This window comes from Rattus norvegicus, chromosome 3 (assembly GCF_036323735.1).
Source record: "Rattus norvegicus strain BN/NHsdMcwi chromosome 3, GRCr8, whole genome shotgun sequence".
Lineage (NCBI taxonomy): Eukaryota > Metazoa > Chordata > Mammalia > Rodentia > Muridae > Rattus > Rattus norvegicus.
In genome coordinates this window covers 74,281,477-74,302,613 of record NC_086021.1, presented here as the reverse complement: position 1 = coordinate 74,302,613, position 21,137 = coordinate 74,281,477, and the positions used below count along the sequence as shown (strand labels likewise).

The window sequence follows — 21,137 nt, the reverse complement described above, 5'->3', positions numbered from 1 at the left end:
TTTACAGGTCAGTCCATTCTCATCAAGGCGGGAGCATGGCAGCATCCAGGAAGGCACGGTGCAGGCAGAGCTGAGAGTTCTACATCTTCATCTGAAGGCTGCTCCTGGAACACGTGCTCCCAGGCAGCTAGGACAAGGATATTAAAGTCCACACCCATAAGGCCACACCTTCTCCAACAAGGCCACATCTCTCAACAGTGCCATTCCCTGAGCCAAGCATATACAAACCATCACACCGTCTGACTTTATGCATTTATCTGGTCACCGTTGTGAATGTTTGTGACAGTGCTTCCATTTCCCTAGGCTTCTGTCTGAGCGGCCCTATAAATCTCAATTAAGATGTGTAATAGCGCTAGGCACAGGAGACCACTTGGACAATCGAAGCGCAAGAGAAACGGAGGCAGGGGGATTGCCTAGAGTTGCACTCTACTATCAGACCCCATTTAAAGGCCACGGAAATGAAAATACAAAAAGCGCCCTGGACTGCCTAGTACGGGGTTGCTAGTCTCCAAGGAAAAATTAAGAAAGGATGAAATTTTAGCACACATACATGGAGTGCCACACACAGGATTTATTTGCTTTTCTGCCTTATTCCTTCTCTACCTTATAAAGCATTAATTTATTTTTATCTCTTATAAGCCATTGCTGGATTCTTGAGATAGATTTAAAAAAAAAAAAAAAAAGCCTGCAGAAGCAGTCCCAACTCAGAACGGTTTTTTCTTGTGGTTCTTTCTGCAGCATGAACTGAGGAGCTGGTGGGGGAGGGGGGCTGGAGACGGAGACGGGATGGTTTATTCTTCATTATTTTCATTTGCGAGTTTCGCGTTTTATATGTTGTGCTCTCATTACCCATCCAGAAACATATGCCCATTCTTTCTCCAGACCCTGGGCTCTGAGGGCTCACAATATACGAAGCCTGTTTATTCAGAACTTGGATTCAAACAGTACTCTGTGTACTTGTTAAAAGCATCCCCATTGTCTCTTGATTTAAGCTATTTAACTCCAGCCTCTCACAAGCTTCTGAGATGGTCTCCTGAAAACCCCTGTCTTCAGGTAGCTTCTCAAGAGCATTCTGGAGTCATGACCCATCGGTTTGGATTTGCTCATTCACTCGTTCTGTAACTTCAAGGCATTATTAATTGATTGACTGATTGATTGACTGATTGATTGATTGTCCCAGGCCTTATGAAAGAGACAAAGATGATAGCACACAATTTCCCTCATTTCAGAAAGCACAGTCTAAAGAAGGAGGGTAGGATTGAGTTAAAGTAGATTATAGAAGGGCTCTTTCCAGGAATGTGATGGGAGTTTAGAGGAGTACCCTGCACAGAGAGGAGGAGAAAGATGGCGCTCTGGTAAGAGGTGGTAGGCAGATTTGCTCATGCTTGGAAAGCACATAGTGTTTTGCATAACGGAACATGTTTTGTTATCTCTAGAAAATTGTGAATCTGTCAAGAATTTGTAATGCCTTGGGTACACAGTTTCCGAAGGACTTTGGATGTGGTGGACTGGCTCCTTTTGTGTGTCAACTTGACAAAGGCTGGAGTTATCACAGAGAAAGGAGCCTCCCTTGAGGTAATGCCTCCATGAGATCCAGCTGTAAGACATTTTCTCAATTAGTGATCAAGGGGGGAGGGCCCAGCCCATTATGGGTGGTGCCATCCCTAGGCTGGTGGTCCTGGGTTCTATCAGAAAGCAAGCTGAACAAGCCAGGGGGAGCAAGCCAGTAAGCAGCACCCTTCCATGGCCTCTGCATCAACTCCTGCTTCCAAGTTCTGGCCCTGTGTGAGTTCCTGTTCTGACTTCCTTTGGTGATGAACAGCAGTGTGGAAGTGTAAGCTGAATAAACCCTTTCCTCCCCAACCTGATTCTTCTTCTTTTCTTCTTCTTCTTCTTCTTCTTCTTCTTCTTCTTCTTCTTCTTCTTCTTCTTCTTCTTCTTCTTCTTCTTCTTCTTCTTCTTCTTCTTCTTCTTCCTCTTCCTCTTCCTCTTCCTCTTCTTCTTCTTCTTTCTTCTTCTTCTCCTCCTCCTCCTCCTCCTCCTCCTCCTCCTCCTCCTCCTCCTCCTCCTCCTCCTCCTTCTAGACCTTTATTAACAGGTGCTTGCAGTTTGTTGACTTTCTTGAAAAAAAAATCAAGTTGTAAACTTTATTACAAATTAAAAATGAAGTTCTTAAAAATCTTAAACTTGACCAGATATGAAACAATTTAAAAATTGTTAAAGGTGTATTGAGAAAAACCAGGCCTTTTCTTTTTCTTAAAAAACACATTTGTCATTACCAGAAAGAGACATCTTTAGGTAAAAGTATAAAAACCCATGCTGCTTAGATAATGCGGATAGTTCTAATGGATCTGGTCAACGGGCAAAAAGCAGGCACTTAAGATCTTCAGCTCCAATCTTTGTTCATTTCTTACTGCTGGAATCTTATACTCATTTCTTCTTGTTGGATGACCAAGCCCGATAATGGATAATGGTAGCGACGGTGAGCTGGCTTTTACTCTGCCCTGCAGCCTGCTCATTCCTCCGGAGCAGATGAATTCCCAGCTGGTGGATCCGCTGCTTTTGTCTCTTTGCCATCTTGTGGTTCTCTGGGCAACGCTCTCTGGGCGTCTGCGTTGGTAATTGAAGTTGTGGTGATACTAACGTTGAGGTGGCTGCTAACCTTGGGTCTCATCTCCTTGATTTTCTTTGTCCTCTTCATTGCCATCCTCTCTTGGCTGTCTTTGGCAAGGAGAGCCCCTGCGGAATCGTGGTCGTACATATTCTTTCTCACTGGTCTACTCTGTTCTCCTGCACCCTGGTTGTCAGCACCCTCTGTCACTTCTCCTTGCACAGCACGGTTGGAATACTGTGGTCGACGCGCATAGGGTCTCGGCATGTAGTAAGGTGGGAACCTTCACCCACGATAGATAGGGCCCGCATTGTTGGGTCTGGCCTTCAGGAGCGCTCTCTGATCCCTCGTTCTTTTCCCCTCTCTCACTATTCTGGTAATTTTGCCGGTAACTTCGTGGAGGACCCCTACGACGTAGATAACATCTATAATGGTTAAGGTCTGCTGCCTATTTACTGCCTTGAACTGGAACTCCACCAGGGCCCCTAACATTTGGGGCCTCCGCACCCTTTTCTCCTTCAACAACATCAAACTCCACAGTCCCCATCTCCTACACGGCGAAGGTACTTCCTGGGGTTATTCTTTATGGCTGTCTGGTGTACAAATACGGCTTCCTTCTTTCCTGTTGATGAAACCATATCTGTTCCTTACATCGAACCATTCTACTGTTCCCAAAACCTTCTTTGTGATGACTTTCTTGTCTCTGCCTCTGGGCGCAGCTGATGTGAGGCCACCCGGGCTGCTGTCTGTGGAGCCAGGCGGCTGCTGGGTCTGGGTCTCATCGCTCACAGCTACAGCTCCTCTCAGGTGTGATGGGGATCAGGCCAGAGGCTGCTGCGGGGCTCTCAGGGCTCTCTGAGGTCTGCTCTCCACTCCCCACTGCCGATCGAACTCCCCAACTTGCTTCTTAGTCATGATGTTTTGTGCAGGAATACAAACCCTAACTAAGACATGCGGGTTGCTGTGTGCGGGTCTTTGAAGGATGTAGCTTGTCTTAACTCCCTTAGTCTCTGCTCGGCTTCTTGGCTGTTTGAAGTGAACGGCTCAGTTCCGCTATGCCCTTCTGTCATGCTCCATGTAACTATCTCACCCCACACTGAGACCTCTGAACGCATGAGTCAAAATAAACACCCACAAGGCCCTGGGTTCGGTCCCCAGCTCCGACAAAAAGAGCCAAAAAAAATAAAATAAAATAAACACCCTCAAAACCGCAGCGGCAAGTAAGCAAACAAGATCCCAACAAAAACAGAACATACCCACAAACCAAAAAGAGGGCATTCTCACTTTACGATATAGAAATTGCTGCCTCCAAATACCTGTAACCATCTCTTGGAACATTAATAGAATTAAAAAGAACCCTTCTATTAATATTATCGATTAAAATAACTATAACATGACAGGCAAATTGCAAATTCAGTACAAGTGTATGGTTTTTTTTCTGGAATAAATTGCTAATCAAATGCTCTATTATTTTGTATGTCTTTCTTATGAGTGAGGGTGTGCCCTGATGTAACCACAAACAGCCATCTACAGTGGGAAATGAAAACGATGCATTACCACCATCAGGTTTCCTTCTAATGCTCTCCATAGCAACAGAGGCTTCCTCAGTACCAAGCCCTGCATTCAGCTGTCCTGTTCCTTTCCTCTCTTTCAGTTTCCGTGGCTTTTGTGCCTTTGGTTGATTTGAAGGCTACAAGCCGGGGGTATGACTGTAACTCAGTACTTGCATGCTTGCCTAGCATGTGTGAGTTTGATACTCAGCACACACACGTGTACACACATGTGCACATGCATGCACACATACACATACACACATGCACTTATGCAGATTCATGCATGCACACTCACACACATATATACACACAAACATGCACGTGTACATATACATGCACACAAACACACACATATGCACATGCATGCATGCATGCACTCTCACACAGACATACATAGGATAGCGGGAGAAGATGGGAAGATTACCAGTTAATTACTTCACAAAATGTCTTTTAAATTGAGTGTGTCTGGTGATTGTACCTGCTGGTCAGGAGAATCACAGAAGCATCGCTCTGTTGACATTGCAGCCAATCAAACGATTCAGTTTCACTCCTGTCACTGTTTACCTGATTAGAAAGGTGCCTGTCTGGCATCTTCACTACTAAGTTCCTGCTTTAACTTTTGCAGTCAATAAACATTCTTGTGAGATATTCCCCGAAATTAGGCAACTAGTTTGCTCTTTATCAAATTTTCAGTTAATATACTAATTTATAGTATGCAAATGGATACTTTGGTAATTTAGTTACTGAACCATTAATCTATTAATTATGCTTCATAAAACACTCTAGCATCGGCTGGGGACAGCTCTTCAGGTTGGTTCTGTGTCCTAATAACATTTTCCCATTGTTCTCTGAATACCTCTTTGTTTTCTAGCTCACAGGTTAGTACAAACCCAGCCATTGCTTTCGTAGCCCAGCTTGACTCAGTTTCCTCTTCCAGGGTAAATGCTAGACCCTGTCAGAGGAAGGACAGAATGCAGGTGATGGGCATGGGTTATTAAAGAAACGAAAGCAAACTGCTTTCCTAGTTATAATTCTGTCATGGATTTCCCATTTTGCAAGTATGGATAAGTATTTAAAAATATGTTTGATAATAAATGTATACATTCCAAGGTGGAGAGCCACAGCTGCAGAATGGCTACCCTTTAAAAAAAACTTTGTTTTATTCAATTTATTTTATGTGTGAATTTATTTTACCTGCTCATATGTGTATGCATCATGTGCTTGGTGCTTACAGAGGTCAGAAGAGGGCATCAGATGCCCAAAAACTGGAGTTGTGGATGTTGTGAACTATGGAGTGGGTGCTGGGCACCCACCCTGGGTCCCCTGCAAAAGTAACAAGTGCTCTTAACTGTTGAGCCATCTCTCCAGCCTTGCAGAATGGCTACTCTAACTTATAGAAGTTCAAGGAAATGTAGAGACTATGGGTTTGGTTAATTTTGCTGTGTAGTGTTTTAAAATAATAAAGTTAATAATAATAATAATAATGATAATGATAATCATAATAATAATGGAATGCTGGTTTCTTTTAGTGGAGAATAGATTTATGAGAAGTTAAGTAACTATGTTGCTGGGTGCTGTGTTTGTTCATGAGGAGCTACTGAAAATGGAATGACTTTAGGCTCTAAGGTGGGAACACACACACACACACACACACACACACACACACACGTTTATTTTTGACATTTATCTATTACATTTTTAATTCAGCATTACTAAGCTCATTTAATTTCCCCTATATGTGCTGCTTTGTTTCTAACAGAACCTCAATTCCATTGGCCTTAGTGCATGTAAGTATTTGACCATTTCTCCTGTGTGGAACCAGGCTTGCATTGTCTCCTTTCTGACTCCAGGCTCTGAACCTAACTATCTGCAGGGACAGCCTCAGCATCTGGCTAGGGCTCTGAGACCTTGTGAGTCCCCCACACCATGAGTGAACAACCCCTTCACTCAGAGTCCAATTCCTCATGCTGTCCAGTCTTACTTACTTGGCCTCTCATATCACCCCACATTGCATCTCCCTGTCTCCCTGACCTGGCATAGACAGAAACAGTGCTCTGTGCTCTGAGGTTTCAGACTAAACAACTTAGGAAGAAGTGGAATTGTGTGGAAGAGAGGAAGAGGAAAGGGAAGGAGGTAACTATTGCTAGCATCCTTTACGAGCCTTTCTTTGCAGTGTTGGAGATTGACTCAGGGCCTTAAACATGCCAGGCAAACTCTCTTCCCCCAGCCCCCCTATCTTGCTTATCTAATTTTCTTGGCTGCTCCCTATGCCTCCTGTGTCCTCTTATCATGGGACTTTCTAAAAGGTTCTGCTTTAGCAGGCAGCACAGAAGTGACTCAGAACTTGGACTGAATATGTACGATCGATTGCCATCCTTGAGATAGAGCACAAGAAGACTCTTATCTTCCTAGGCTTCATTTTCCTCATCTGAAAAAAAAGTAGGAACCATAACAGCACCTAGTTTCACTCCCAAATTTCCAACATTTCATGGATATTTATACATGAAAAGACTGTCATTACCTTTAATTAAATCTTTAAAAAAAATCAACTCATTTCTTCCCTTCCCTAACTTTACTTTTTCAAAGCACCCATGCTTGGAAATATCTGTTATTTGAAGCATTCATCGATCACCTATGCTGTAATGGGCACTGTGGACGAGGATCCAGGAGGATAAGGTGAAGACTTTGCCTTCAAGGGGCTCACAGTCAAGTGGGGAAGTGGTATATAAACCAGTCCTATCTTTCCATTCCTATGAATCGCTTCATATTCCGAGAGATCAGAGACTCAGATCAGAGTTGTGGGGACAAGTTGAAGGAAAAGCCTTCCAGGCAGATCGAAGCGCTAGAGCTGTGACTCGTGGCTCATTCCAAGGCAGCAGGCTTGCCCACATTGCAGAAGGAGCCTATGGGGAGGCATAAGGGTTGAGGTCCAGGGCAGGTAAGGTGACTGCCACCCAAGGGCCCAGAAGGATGCTGAGTAATTACTCGCTACACTGCACCAATCCCTTTGCGTTAAACCAGCGGTTCTCAACCTCAATGCTGCGACCCTTCAAAACAGTTGCTTATATGGTGGTGACCCCCAACCAGAAAATGATTTTTGTTGCTACCTCACAACTGTAATTTTGTTACTGTTATGAACCATAATGAAAATGTCCGTGTTTTCCAATAGTCTTTGGTGACCCCTGGTTTAAACTGTGTTTAAACCCTTCTCAGTTCACTGGACTCATGTAAACACTATTCACTCCTCCTGGAATTCCACTTGAAGCCTTTTCTTACCTCACCCCAAAGCCATCGCTTCCCTGAACTGTTATGTCAGTTTCTATCTCACACTCTCTATGATGTAAGAACCATGGCGTGCGCTATGTCCATGGAACAGTTGCTATTTTAAGTTATTTGCTTTCATCATTTAGTTTGATCTGTAGAGCGGAAGAAGCAGCATTTCTCCCCATGTTATCTTGAGCCGCTAAAATAACCGCTGTCCCCAGTTAGACAGAGAACCTCTTCAACACGGTCTCGTTGCCTCGGGCTCCAGGAGTCCACCACATCTCACACAGGACCTGTGTTCACTACATGTAGCAACTTATTTTCTAGAGATTTATTTATTACATTTTGTGGGTATAAGTGCACCGCGTGCATGCTTAGTGCTTATGGAGGTCAGAACGCGGCCCTGAATCCTCTCCTTGTGAGCCCCCATGCTGGGATCCAACCTCGGCCCTCTTCGAAAGCAGCAGGTGCCCTAAATCATGAAGTCATCTTTCCAGCCCCTAAATGTGGTTCTTCTTTCTTTCTGAAACGGTATAACCTTGCTTAATAGCACGTTCATTCCTTTCAGATGTGTGCTGGCTTGCTTAGCCCCTGGAGGCCTCCAGGGATGTGTGTTGTTGGGCTTGGGCTTAGGCTTCCAAGGTTAAGCTGAGGAAGGAGATGCATGTTTTGTAGATGGAGGTGATGATCTGGACTTAGAGAATTGAGCTTAGTCCTCTGTATATGGGATGCAACTGCCTGTGAAAAATTCTTTACAGTTCAAGCCATTTTAAATATCCATCTTATTCACATGTCAACAAAAGTCAACTACTTTGAAAACGAGACAGCTTGTAATTCAGAAGAACCAACAACACAGAGAAACATTTTACAAAAATCCATCCATCTGTGAACAGTTTCTTTGTGCCTTCTCACCTCCATGTCTGTGCATTTTTTGCAGCACCAAGCTTCCTCTGCTTGGTGCATCCCTAGACTTATTCTTCACTTGACTTCCTACACATATTTTAATTGTCCTGGTGCCTTATTCGCATAGCTATCCAGGGGCCACCCGCAATCCACTCTAGAATTCAAGTTACCACATCTGGTCCTTGGATGATCTGCTTTGCAAAGTCACTAGCAGTTCTGCGGATTCTTTTGAACAAACCAGGGAAGCCGGAGACCTCAGGTGTAATCCCAGCTCTGCTACTTGATTAATTATGTGACTTGGATAATTCCCCATTTCACCCCTCACAGCCCCAGTCTCTTCTCCCTGCATCTGAGATCCAGAATGTCCAACTCCAGGTGGCCACAAGCTCGGCCTGTTTGGACAATCACTGAAAAAAAAAAAACAAACAAAAAAAAAGGACATTCTGACATACTGGATTTCCTGAGGGTTCTCTCCAAGAAGGGTTTCTGATGCAGTTGAGTTCACTAAAGAATGTTGAATAGAAGAAGTAGAGATGAAAAAGTACAGGAGGGAAAAAAAAGACCCAAAGATCTGTAAGGAAAATTAAGGAGGTGGATATGAGAAAAAAGCAAACGCAGTAGAGTTCAAATGAACTAGAAACCCTGGCTTCAGAAGACTCACACGTAGCCATTACATACAGTGTAATGAGCCTGGATGGATGTGCCCAGCTCTGGAACCGCTCCGCTCTAGGATCAAATCTTAACTCCAGGGCTAGCTTTGGGAAGCTATTTAACTTCAAGGCATAGTGTCTGCCTGCATTAGGTGTTGTTGACTGTGAATTTAATGCTAATGAGCCAAAGATATTTTACTATTCATTGGTCTTATATGTTTTTTTTTTTTTTTTTTTTTTTTTTTTTTTTTTTTGGTTCTTTTTTTTTTCGGAGCTGGGGACCGAACCCGGGGCCTTGCGCTTCCTAGGTAAGCGCTCTACCACTGAGCTAAATCCCCAGCCCCGGTCTTATATGTTTTAATACTACACTTGTTCATCTGGTTGGTAAAGATGCGTAATAACTCGCCTAGGAATCTACCTGAGCGCGTGTGTTTCCTAGACACAATGGTTCAGTTTTAGCAAGTTTGCGCTGGTGGTAACTTTATGGAACCCAGCTAGTGTCAATAACCAGGCTCGATCTGTTAGGATGGGTTAGTGGAGGTAGTGTACAACTAGTGGTACCTAATGCCTGACACACAGTGAAAAAAAATCCCTATCAACTGCCTGAGTGATTTATTGCCCCTTTATCCCCCTCCGTGTGATGCTGACCAAAGCAGGTTCATTTGCATGCAGCCAGCTGTTAGGGGACCCTCAAACAGAGAGCATTGTCCTCTTCAGCTGCTTCACTTTGTCCAGAGAGGCTCGTTGGAAATTACTCTCATCCATCAATTCACAGTCCACTAGGTGCCTCTGAACGGCACAGAGAGAGAGGTGCTAAGAACAATAATGGAAGAGAACCACCCGCACTCTGGAAGTCTGTTTCCCTCCTCTGCCCGATTGCTAACCTCTCCTAGTTTCTAAACCGTCAGTCTTAAAGGGATCTGTAGTGTTTTCCTGCTCCAGGTCTCAGCGTTCTGAAAGCCAGATCTTCCACCTATCATTCTCCACCAAGACTTGCTTTTCTTTGGATCTTTGGGAATGCTGTCTCTTTATTTCTGCCAATGTGCTCATCACCCCGAATCATCACCGGCGTCCACCATTTGTTTGTAGATGCATATCACGACTACCTGAGGTTTTGAGGGCTTTTCTGATTATGGCTACGATGGACATCATTTAGCCCATGTTCTCTCCTTAAAGATGATGACCAACCAAACTGTGCTGTTCCTCACATCCTTAAAGGTTTCCTACTATTAACTTGATCCACCTTCTTACGGGATGCGCCCAATCTCTCCCCGCTCTCATCTCTGCATTTTCCTCCACCCATGGTGGCCTCCCTACCATTCCTTAAGCACACCAGCACATCCCTACCTTGGAGGTATTGAAGCTCAGGCTTTTATCTCCTGCCTAAGGGTCAGTCCCAGCTGTTGCTGTCATTGGGATCTCCTGAAAGTCCCAGGAAGTCACTATGGAATCATCTGGTTTCTTTATAACTTTTCTTCTCTGAACTGTGAGAAAAGGTCTTGCATTATGGCCTAAATGTATCACACACACACACACACACACACACACACACACACACACACCTCAATTTACGTTATGGCCCTCGGAATATGATACCATCATATGGCATTTAATGAGGTGATTAAGATAAATGACAAATGGCATTTAAAGAGGTGATTAAGATAAATAAGGTGAAATAGTTGAACAGCAGTCAAGTATGAATGGTGTCCTTGTAAGAGGAAACTAAGGTCTAGGGAGAGGGCTAATTGAGTAAGAGCAATTGTTGAGAAAGAGATAGACACCTGCGCCCAGCACCCGTGTAGGAAGCTGGGTGTGGTGATGTGCTTACCTGTAACCATGGCACTGTGTGGGGGCAGAGGCAACAGGACCACTGGGATTGGCCTCACCAGCCTAGCTCCAGGTTCACTGAGAGACTCTGTCAAAGAGAGGGATAGAACAGGACACCAGACATGTTGAAATCCTCTAACAATGAAAAGTCAAGGGAGCAGCAGCCATGCAGAGCACTGAAGCTTCTTAGGACAGTGAAATCCTTAGTACATCTCTGTAATGTTGGACATATGTCATGCCTGTCTCCAAAGTCATCGAATGTACAACACTAAGAGAAACTCCTAAACCAATGATGGACTTGGGATGTTAGGGCTAGCAATTATACAGGAAGTGTGGAGGGTCTATAACAAGGGAGGCAGTGTGTGAATAGGCCAAGGAGTTTGTGTGTAAGGATATTTTTGTACCTTCTACCTCGTTTTTCTGAGAGCCAAGGCCAGCTTTTAAAATATAACCCATTGAATAGAAGAAAAAGCCTATTAAAAAAAAGCAAAGGGCTTTTGTAACCAAATAACAAAGACTCTGCAGGTTGACTTCTCCGAGGAGACGTGTTTTGTCACTCCTTCTGTGACTTTCGGCTAAGATCAAGTGCAGAGATTTACCCTCACAACCAGGAGTCTTGAACTCCAAAATCGCGCTGTCACAGTGCTTGATTTCTTCTGAAGCCTCTCATGTCCTTCAAGTGTCATTTTAACTGGGTCTTCTTTTGTGTCTGCGTGTCTGTGTCCCAATATCTTCTAAGTGTGTGTGTGTGTGTGTGTGAAGTGTGAGAATTTCATACATGTTTTGATCAAATTCATCCTTCATTCCTCCCCCTCCAACTCCTCCCATATCCTTGCCGCCGCCACCCCTGCCACCACCATTCCCTCCTAATTTCATTGTCTTCTTTTCAAAACCACTGAATCCACTTAATGTTGCCAGAAGGAGCATGGGTGCAGGGCCATCTACTGGAGTACAGCCGGTCAATTAGGGGCCACATTGGAAGAAAACTTGACCCCACCCCCACCCCAGCAGCCATCAGCTGCAAAAGCCCCTTTATCTCCAGTCTTGCCTTTCTCCCAGGATGTCAGCTACTTTGGGATGATGCAGGGTTTAACCTTTTCGACCGGCTATTTTCATCTAGTAATATGGAGTTAGGTTACTTCCATAGCTTTTCACAGATGGCTAGAAATAGCTCATTTCTTTTTAGCACTGAATAATTTTTCAATAATCTTCGGGACATAGCAGAATTTATCTGTTCATTCACCCACGAAAGGGCATTCAGGTTGTTTCTGAGATTGAGAAGTTGTGGATAAAACTGCTATGAACGTCCATGTACAAGATTTTATGTGCCCGTGTTTTCATCCCTTGGGGTCAACTCCAAGGACAATGACCCCTAGATTGTTCTGGAGAACATGCTGTTGTTGCTACTGCTGTTTTTCAAGACAGACTTTTCGCTGTGTAACTCTGGCTACTCTGGAACTTACTCTGTAGACCAGGCTGTCCTCAAAAACTCAGCAAGGTGCCTGCCTGTGCCTCCCGAGTGCTGGGATTAAAGGTGTGCGCTACACCGCCCAGCCAGTACACGCTCATTTCCTAACAAGCTATCAGCTGTCTTCTGAAGTGGCTGCAGCATCCTGCATCCCGCTGTTTCTGAATGTGAGCACTGTTACCATCGCTGCTAGTTCTTGGCATTGTCACTATTCTGGGCAAGCTGACATGTACAGCGACAACCCTGCTGCTTTAATCTACACGCTCCTGCTGACATTTTATGCATAGCTTCTTGTTGCATCATCAGCTCTTGTCCTTCCTAGACTGTAAGTTCCCTGAAAGGAAAGTGTCTATCTTAATAATTCCATCTCCATTCTCAGCAGCAATCCCAGGCATCCTGTATTTTTGAATGGCTGTAGGATACAGCCAGGAATCTGAGCATTAGCCTCTCAAGTCCTCTAATGGCCAGTCCCCATTTTTTTTTTTAATTTTTTATGAAGAAAACCTTGGTCATGGGTGTTGGAGCTTAGAACTTCCCTTTTGCATTTTCATGACGCTCTTCATCAACTCTGGTTTTCTGTGTGCTCTTTAAACAGTTCCTCTTAGCTGGCTTCTACACACCCCTTTAGCTCCCATCTTGAATCACCTGGAAGCCTTTTAGCTTCTGTGCCCCCTACATGAGTGAGCAGAGCTGGATCCTACAGAACACCTGAAGTCTAGATGGAGTGGTGTCAACATGCGTTGCCCTCTATCCTTTCTGTTCTTGCTCCCTAATAGACGGCTAACGACTTACAGCTCTCTCCTAACTGGATACATCTTCTTTTGGTACAGAATGATGTTTCTGCCACATGCATTACACTCTGTGATGTACCAAGTCCAAGCTGAGGCCTCAGAAGTCCTGATGTGGTGCTGCCCCAGGGCTTCTGCTTTGCTGGGTGCAGTGAGGTGCTTAGCCCTGCAGGGTGCCTCTGCTGAGCCTCTATGGTGGCTTTCTGGTGGAATCCAGCCAGTGAAAAGCAGAGACGCAAGGACACTTGCTCACTAACCAGGTTTACAGCCCTCACAGCAAGGCCTGTCCTCTACCTATTTCCCCATCACTGGCATCTGTTACCAGCACAGGGGAGAAAATGTCTTTTCCATACTTGCTAGATAAGGTGCCTTATCTACATTGATTTGATCTGATGATCCAGCTGCACCTCTAATAAGTCCTTCCCTTGGTTCTTCAACTAATCACCTGACAGTGATTTCTGGCTTTCACTTACAGGAACTTAATGGAATTGTAAAATTTCAATGCTTGGGGAACAACATAATCTGAAAAGTATTCAGGCATCAATGTGAGAAACATATTGGGCATAAGCACTTGAAAGGAGGAAGAAAGGGGCTGGGGATTTAGCTCAGTGGTAGAGCGCTTACCTAGGAAGCGCAAGGCCCTGGGTTCAGTCCCCAGCTCCGAAAAAAAGAACCAAAAAAAAAAAAAAAAAAAAAAAAAAAGAAAGGAGGAAGAACTTATTTTGGCTCATGGTCTCAGGGGGTTCCAGTCTGTGATTGGCTCCATGAACCTGGGCAGAGCATCATGGTGGTAGGAACACCTTGACTTTATGTCAAGAAGAAAGCAAAAAAGGAGGGGACTGAGACTAGGTGTGACTTTGAAACATGTGCTCTGAGATCTAGATCCACTCCTTATGTCCTACCCACCAAGATGGCACCACCACATAGGAACCAAGCTTAACACATAAACCTGAGAGGGGCATTTCATATCCAAACTCTAACTCCTGTTTTTTCATGTTTTAGTCTTTGGGGATAATGAAAACTACAGATGACTCTAACAGCCCAATGACTGGCTCTGAGGGGCCATCAGTATCCTAGTAGGTTCTGGTGCCTGGTCCCTCTGCTGTCTTCTTGACCTCATGGAGTATTGCTGCCACGGCTGCCACTCTTTTGGTTGAAGCAAGGGCAAGACTGGTAGAAAGAGAATCAGGGGGCAGAAACATGCCCAGGTTGGACGTGATTATCTTAGCAAGAAGGGGTCTGGGCAAACCCAAGTTGCATTTTGACTACTGGGAGACATGTTCTTAACATCGGATTAGTCTCTTTAGAACTGGAATGTGTTTTTCTTATAGTTTAATGTCTCTGTGTTTCAGAGAAATTCTGATGACTTCACTAGAGTTACTGACTGAACACATTACTGTTCAAGATGACCTCAAAATTGCTAAGACTTTTTTTTCTTTTTAAAGTGGGTTTTACAACTATAATTGTGGTGGTGTCTAGGTGCACTCTGGTGCTATTTGATGCCTTCTGAGATCCTACATGACTTAAGCACACATGGGACGGGCAGCCCTGAGTAAGGCAGAATCTCTCAGCAAACGCAGAAAAGGAAAAAGGCCCAGTGATACAGCGCCCAGACCCTAAGACGATGATGCCAGCCAAGCTGTTCTGAGGCATACTCACAGACATGGGCAGTTTCCCACTGTGCTTTGGGGATTAGTTATCTATGTCTTCTTCACAATTTGGGAAAAATCAGCGTCATTCAAACTATGTAGGTTGCTCTCTCTAGATATCGTGTTTCCAGAACGGAGTGTTACATGAGATTGAACACTGGAGATTCTGCACCCTATATTTCAAAGAGACATTTCAGCACATCACAAGATGACATAACAGTAGTTCTCAGTGGTCACAACGACTTGGAGAGTCAGAAGAAATGACTGGATGGCCAGGCTCTGACACAGTCCCACCAGAAATGCTGGATATATTCCCAGCTCAGGGGGTCGGTGCTTACAATAAAGGACACTCATGCTGTACCCTTAATGCTTAACTTTATTATCAAAGTGTTTCCAAAGTAAAATGATCCTCATAACAACAATTACTTCCAAAGATCAAGAACAAGTAATTATATCCCCATATAAAAATCAGCAAAACACAGCAACAGTACACGGAGTAATTCTAATTGGCTAATGGTACACCATTCCACTTCTGACAGATGCTCACGCACTGAACTGTCTTTAGAAAACAAATGATGTTTTGTCACTTATCCTAGTCCCCACTGAAAGCTGGAAAAGAGAAACAAATCCCCAAATGAACCACCATCCTTTTCTAAGACAGCTCAAGGCCATGAAGGTAATGACGAGGACTTGGGCACAGGAGTAATGAGAACTGTGTCACACGGGAATCCAACTGGAGTGTGCTCCACATTTATGTTAATTAAGCTGTGAGCAAACATTCCAGAATCATAATGTAACCATTCCAGAGCTTTGTAGCTAACGCTAAAAAAAAACCAAAGAAAACAAAACAAAACAGAAAACCCAAAAAACACAAAAGCTTCACATTAAGGACAGTTTAACAGAGTTTCTGACATTTATGGTGGGGAAAGAGGATAAAAATGAGTGAAACCAAATTCTTTCACTGAGCACAGGAACTATGATGACTGATGCTGCACCATGGTTCCCAGACAGCATACAATACAGGAAGCCAAGCATTCGTGGACCTGTGTTAAGGAAACAGGTGTACATGGACACAGCCTCCCCTGCCCTCTGAAAATGGGATCAGACAGAGAGAAGGGGTGGGAAGAGCCGATCTAACAGTCATTAGTAAACTGAAAGCAGAAAGAACGCTAGCATGAGGCTTTCTTTTACCAGAGTCCCAGAAGCCTAACGGTCTGTGAGGGAATGAGATAAAGGAGACCAGCTCCAGGCTAACAGAGCCCTCTCATCACTTCCCAGCAATCCCCAGAGTGCCTGGTTCTATGCGGATGCCATATGTAACCCTGCCCAGACTTTTCAATTTCTCAGTGTGGGTGGCCTCTCAGTGCACCCATCTGCCAATGCATTCCTGTCAAAGGCTTTGGGTTAAACCAAGTCACGAAAGCCCGCGGGAGGTGAATCTTCTCATTTGGGTGTCTACAAGATCTCATTACTTATGGTGTGACTTATGTTCTTCAATCTGATTTTCTTCATGAGAAGTGGCTGCCTTTGAGTATTGGTGACAGGAATCTCAAGAGCTTTAGTTAGGGCTCCCTCACATCTGCTTGGCGCCCCCTAGGGGTGGGTGCTATGTACACATAGACAAGGTACAGGGCCCACCTTTAGCCCATTTGTTCATGGAACTAAAATGTGATTGGCAGAGTATTGCTAATTAGTCTACAGCATTTGGAGAACACCACAATTTCATCTCTGGAAGAAAAGCTGATCCTGGGAAGAACACATTTAAGGAAAATGTCTTGTTTCACTTTAAGAACTTTTACTATCGTTCCTGACAGGAACAACATACTTGAAGGCAACTGCAGTAGTTAGAGCCCTCTGCATTTCTTCCCTGCTACAAAAGAACCATGTGATCACTTTCCCCTCAGGCTGACTCTGGTCTTGTTTGATGTTTTCTCTCATTTGGGTGTTAGAAACATTGCAGGGCTATGATGACTTATTGACTAGGCAGAAGTAAGCCAAAGACAAGAAAAGTGAGTAAGTAGGAGCCTTAATACCACAAACACTTAACTTCTTATTTCCAAAGGCATTGAGGCCTCTTTGGGTATAATGACATCATCTCCCATACTGATAAATGGCCCTCATCCATACCTTTGGGGTAATTCTGTATACTGTTCTTCAAATTAAGGAAAACATTCAAATATCCAGGCAGATTTGGCATTAATTCACCCCCAAATGATTAGTAATACAAACTGATGACTGGGTTGGAGACAACCGAGGGTTCCCATATTCTCTCAGAAGAGTTTGCCAGCCAAGACACAGGTGAACTCCAATGTCCTTTTTAATAATGAAGTCTCGTTTTTCCTTAGCCCAAACAACAACTAGATTTAAAAGCAAGGTGGAAGATTCAGACCCTTTTATCTAAACTGAGGGAAGGCATTAAGCTTGCTCAAACTCAAACTCTTGTCAAGTATAGGCATGTCTCATACAACAGGGACACATCTTTGTCACTCTGTGAACATCAACAAGTGTACTTGCACACATGCAGACAATGTTGCCTCTTTGCCTAGGCTATGTCATCCTGTTTGGGACCATGGTAGCATACAGTACTGTTGCCAAGTATTTGACTCAGACAACAGTTTGAGACTCACCGACCGTATGGACTAAAGATGTGATCTGGTCTTCCTCGGCCCCTGCCATTGCTGCTTTGTTCATCTGTGTTAGATGCCAATGGCACACGCTAATGATAATCTGGGATATGCCCTGTCTGGTCGTTCAGCAGACATTAGAATCATGGGGTTAAATGGCACTCACTTGCATTTTACAATAAACACTGGAATGACCCACAATACTGATTCTTGTAGCTGCTCCTCTGCTCTCAACACCCACAGGATAGGATCTGTGAGAGAGAGCTGGGTGTGTCTTATGTGTGGCAGCAGATGCTCCAGGACCTGGGCTCTATCTCAGGGAGCTCTGTGAGTGGAAGGCTGAAAGCTACTCTCAGCTGGTACGAAGCCAAACTAAGAAGGGCAATTTGTATAGAACATGGTTGAGTGTATTTTTTTTAAGGACAGGAATATGGATGATGATGATGATGATGATGATGATGAAGAAGAAGAAGAAGAAGAAGAAGAAGAAGAAGAAGAAGAAGAAGAAGAAGAAGAATCAGTAATAATTTAGTTTTGCCAGTTTTTGAAGAAACATACATATGCACACGTAAATCATACTTGGCTATATCATTTATTGACTCAAGGCCAAATTCTACCTGATTTCCTACTGTTCCCCCCCACTAAATCTAGGCAAGCTATGAAAGTTACTTTTTCTAGAGTCCTTCCTACACACACTTTGGTACCCTGGGAAATCTTATGCAACCAGGAAGGAGGAGACATCACCACAAGCTAAGCTAATTAACAAGAACACCACTCAGAACTAACCTAAAGCTGGATTTACAAGTCAGACTTCTGAGAGCAATGGCCTGGTATATGTGGACAAGATTCCTCAGACAGTGTCTGTTCTCAGTCTTATCCATTCATTTTGGGAGAACATTAGACAGAGATATTAATATTCTATTCTAGAACAAGCCTACAAACTCCATTTCAATTGCCAAACAGAATTATTTCCTCTAAAAGGTAAAATGAAACAAAAATCAATAGACACGTTGAAGACCAAGCCAAGCTAATGGCGTCGGTCAGAAATCGTGTCCCTTGTCTTCCACAGTGACTTCTGTGGAAAAGATGGTTTAGATCTGCCTTTGATACAGACAGAATCAACTTACTTTATTTTATATACCTTTTCTGAATTTACAGATTGATCTTAAAATTCTTCTGTGCTAAAGAGTGTCACACGGTTCAAATACAAGTACACAGCGGTTGTCAAAACCATCTCACCCCTGGGAGGATGTGCCAAGATATTAACTGGAGGTGGGCAGGCTCCTTAGCTTAGCTGATGACAAAGTTTCACTGTCTTGACACTGCTACTATTGTTTTTCATCCATCTGCATTTGAGCAAATGCTCTGACTACTAACAATACCACTGGGGTCTCATCATTGGCCTCACAAACTCAAATACTTTCAAGTTTCGCTCCTTAGACGCATAACTGTTGTGGTTAATAAATCAGCAAGGCTCAAAGCACAGAGTCAGTTGCACTGTCTTCTACAGCAGCAAGTAGACATGTTTCCAAGCTTTTAAAATTATTGTCTGGACCATACCAGGAAATACTGTTTTGTAATTAGGTGGAGAAAGATTTAATGTTGCAGCAAGAGTTCTTTGGGAGTCTTCTCTTAACTATTAACTCATAGGCTTCAGAGTACAGGTATAATGATTTAAGAACAAAACGGAGTATAGGTGGCTCTGAGCAGGACTGTCAGGCACCGCAATCTTTTACTATTGGATACTCAGTGCCCTGACTGGTTTGGAGTGTTGTTTTAGGGGATGTTTGACTCATGAGTGCTTTAATTCCATTCAGTTCCCCTTTTCCTGAAGATGAGATGGGATAAAAATCCCTGGCTCATCTGTGTGGTTTTTGTAGCTGCACAGAAGTGACACTGGCTGCAGAGGGTGGGTGGGGGTGGGAGGCTCATGACTTACTCTTTGGTAATTTCCCCCACAGCTGTCCCTGCCATTCTCCAGTAGAATTTTTACTGTTTCTCTGGAAATGGCTCCACTTGAAAAGAAATTCATGAGCCCCCACCAGTCATCAGAGCAGTAAATAGAATGGACTTGTCTTGTGGGGTGGATGCTTCTAGCAACAAGAAAGTCATTGTGGGATGCATTTGAGGAGGAAGGCAAAGGGTTAATAGTCGTTCTCCCATTTGATTTACTTTGCTCAGCAAAATACAAAGTCTAATACTAGATAGGGCTTTTCTCTTGAAAGCTGGTTGCAATAAAGTGCTTTGCAGGGAAGGAAGTCTTTGCCAACTCCCACAAACCTTTTTATTTTTCTGCCTCAGAATATTCTTGACTTCCTCTTTTTTATATGTTAGGACAGAAGACTGGGCTAATACAGTAGAAATTATGGCAAGTTGAAGTCAGTGGCTATCTTTATGAGAGCCCCAGAAGATAATTTGTGGGTCCCTTGGTATCTGGGAACTTAAGCAAGTGGCATTGTTTCATAATCAGAACACTGACTTCACTGGAGGGCAAAAATAACTTTGTTACCAACATGGTCAACTCCCAACCACCTACCACAGAAAGGAAATTTCATGCTTGTGTACAAGAGACAAACTCTATTCCAAGGCAGTTTCCTGTAAAAATTCAAAAGTCCCCCAATAGCCACCCTCTTTTATTGGAACTGCTAACTGATCACAAAGAGTGGCCCAGTTCATCCTGTTTAGACTCACGTGGGACAACGATCACCAACTACATGGGCAATTATAAAATGGGTGCAGAACAGAAAGAAAGCCAACCTACTGGGAACTGTGTGAGGATCTTGCATGGGATTTTACTTGCTCTACGGGGTAAAGTAAAGTTGGTGCTCATGGCACACTGGACTACAGCGTGGTAAAGGGACACAGATGGGACATTTTTACTGCCAATCATGAGCCCAGAGAATAAAAGGAGTGAGGGGATCCTCCTCTGTCCACAGATTTACAAACAAATAAAAAAATAAATAATATCCTAAGACAAATGCAAATACCGTTCCCTTGTGTCAGTTACATACAGCATGCCTACACAGAAAGAATGGGAGTTCTTCATTCACAGACAGGACGCATGGCAGTACACTATTCAGAACGCTCTGAGAATCCTAACTTTTGTCTCTGGTGATGAGATATCATGAAAGGAACTGCATTTGCAACTTATTAAATACTTCCAGGAACAAACAGTTCCCTTTGTTCAGAACTTATAGTTTTGGGTAATTAATCATCCATGGAGCAAGGGCCAGTGAGGAGGTACCCGTTGGTACCGCTGGTTCCGTTGGTGGTTGTCGAAGAGTGTAGTTTCTTTCCTGGAGGCTCCGAGTCCTCATCATCTGAGCTAGATTCAATGTCGCTCCGGTCGTCCTTGGACACCTGCAGAATACAGGAATGGGCGTGTCACCAGCTTTCTAGGACCAGCAGGGTTGGGCGTGCCCAGCAGCACATGCAACCCTTGCATGAGGATGAACTTACTCACATGTTACAGAAAACAAACTGGACAAGAACACTGTTATGGCAGCAAGGCCCCTCCACTGCAGGAATGTATGGTGTATGACAAAGTAGGTTCTGAAGAATGTAACCGAGTTTGAGCATCATGGACTCTGAAGGGCTCCTCCATCACGGAGAATGTCTAGACCACGATCCTACCCTTCCCCATAGTGATGGTGGTATTTATACCCTGACGGTGGCCCTTTAGGAATTGGACACAAACCAGTCAATTTATTCACCAATGACCATGTTCTTACTGTTAGTTATTCAAGGTTAGCTCTAAATGACCATGCTAGGATTCACATGCTAGCTCAAACCACTGAAGC

General features: G+C 43.9%; 1 protein-coding gene and 1 pseudogene across 3 annotated transcripts in view; both read right to left on the bottom strand.

The window, feature by feature from the left end:
• On the bottom strand, positions 2,083-3,504 carry Ybx1-ps9 (Y box binding protein 1, pseudogene 9; annotated as a pseudogene).
• Positions 15,070-21,137, bottom strand: part of Cers6 (ceramide synthase 6) — a 249,025-nt gene continuing 242,957 nt past the window's right edge. For 2 of the 3 annotated variants that reach the window (NM_001399362.1, NM_001399363.1), the window contains one exon: positions 15,070-20,697. In NM_001399362.1, coding sequence (NP_001386291.1) covers positions 20,545-20,697 — 153 coding nt within the window. In that variant the 3' untranslated portion in view covers positions 15,070-20,544. The remainder of the gene's footprint in view (positions 20,698-21,137) is intronic. The other variant, XM_063284272.1, reaches the window with a different exon arrangement.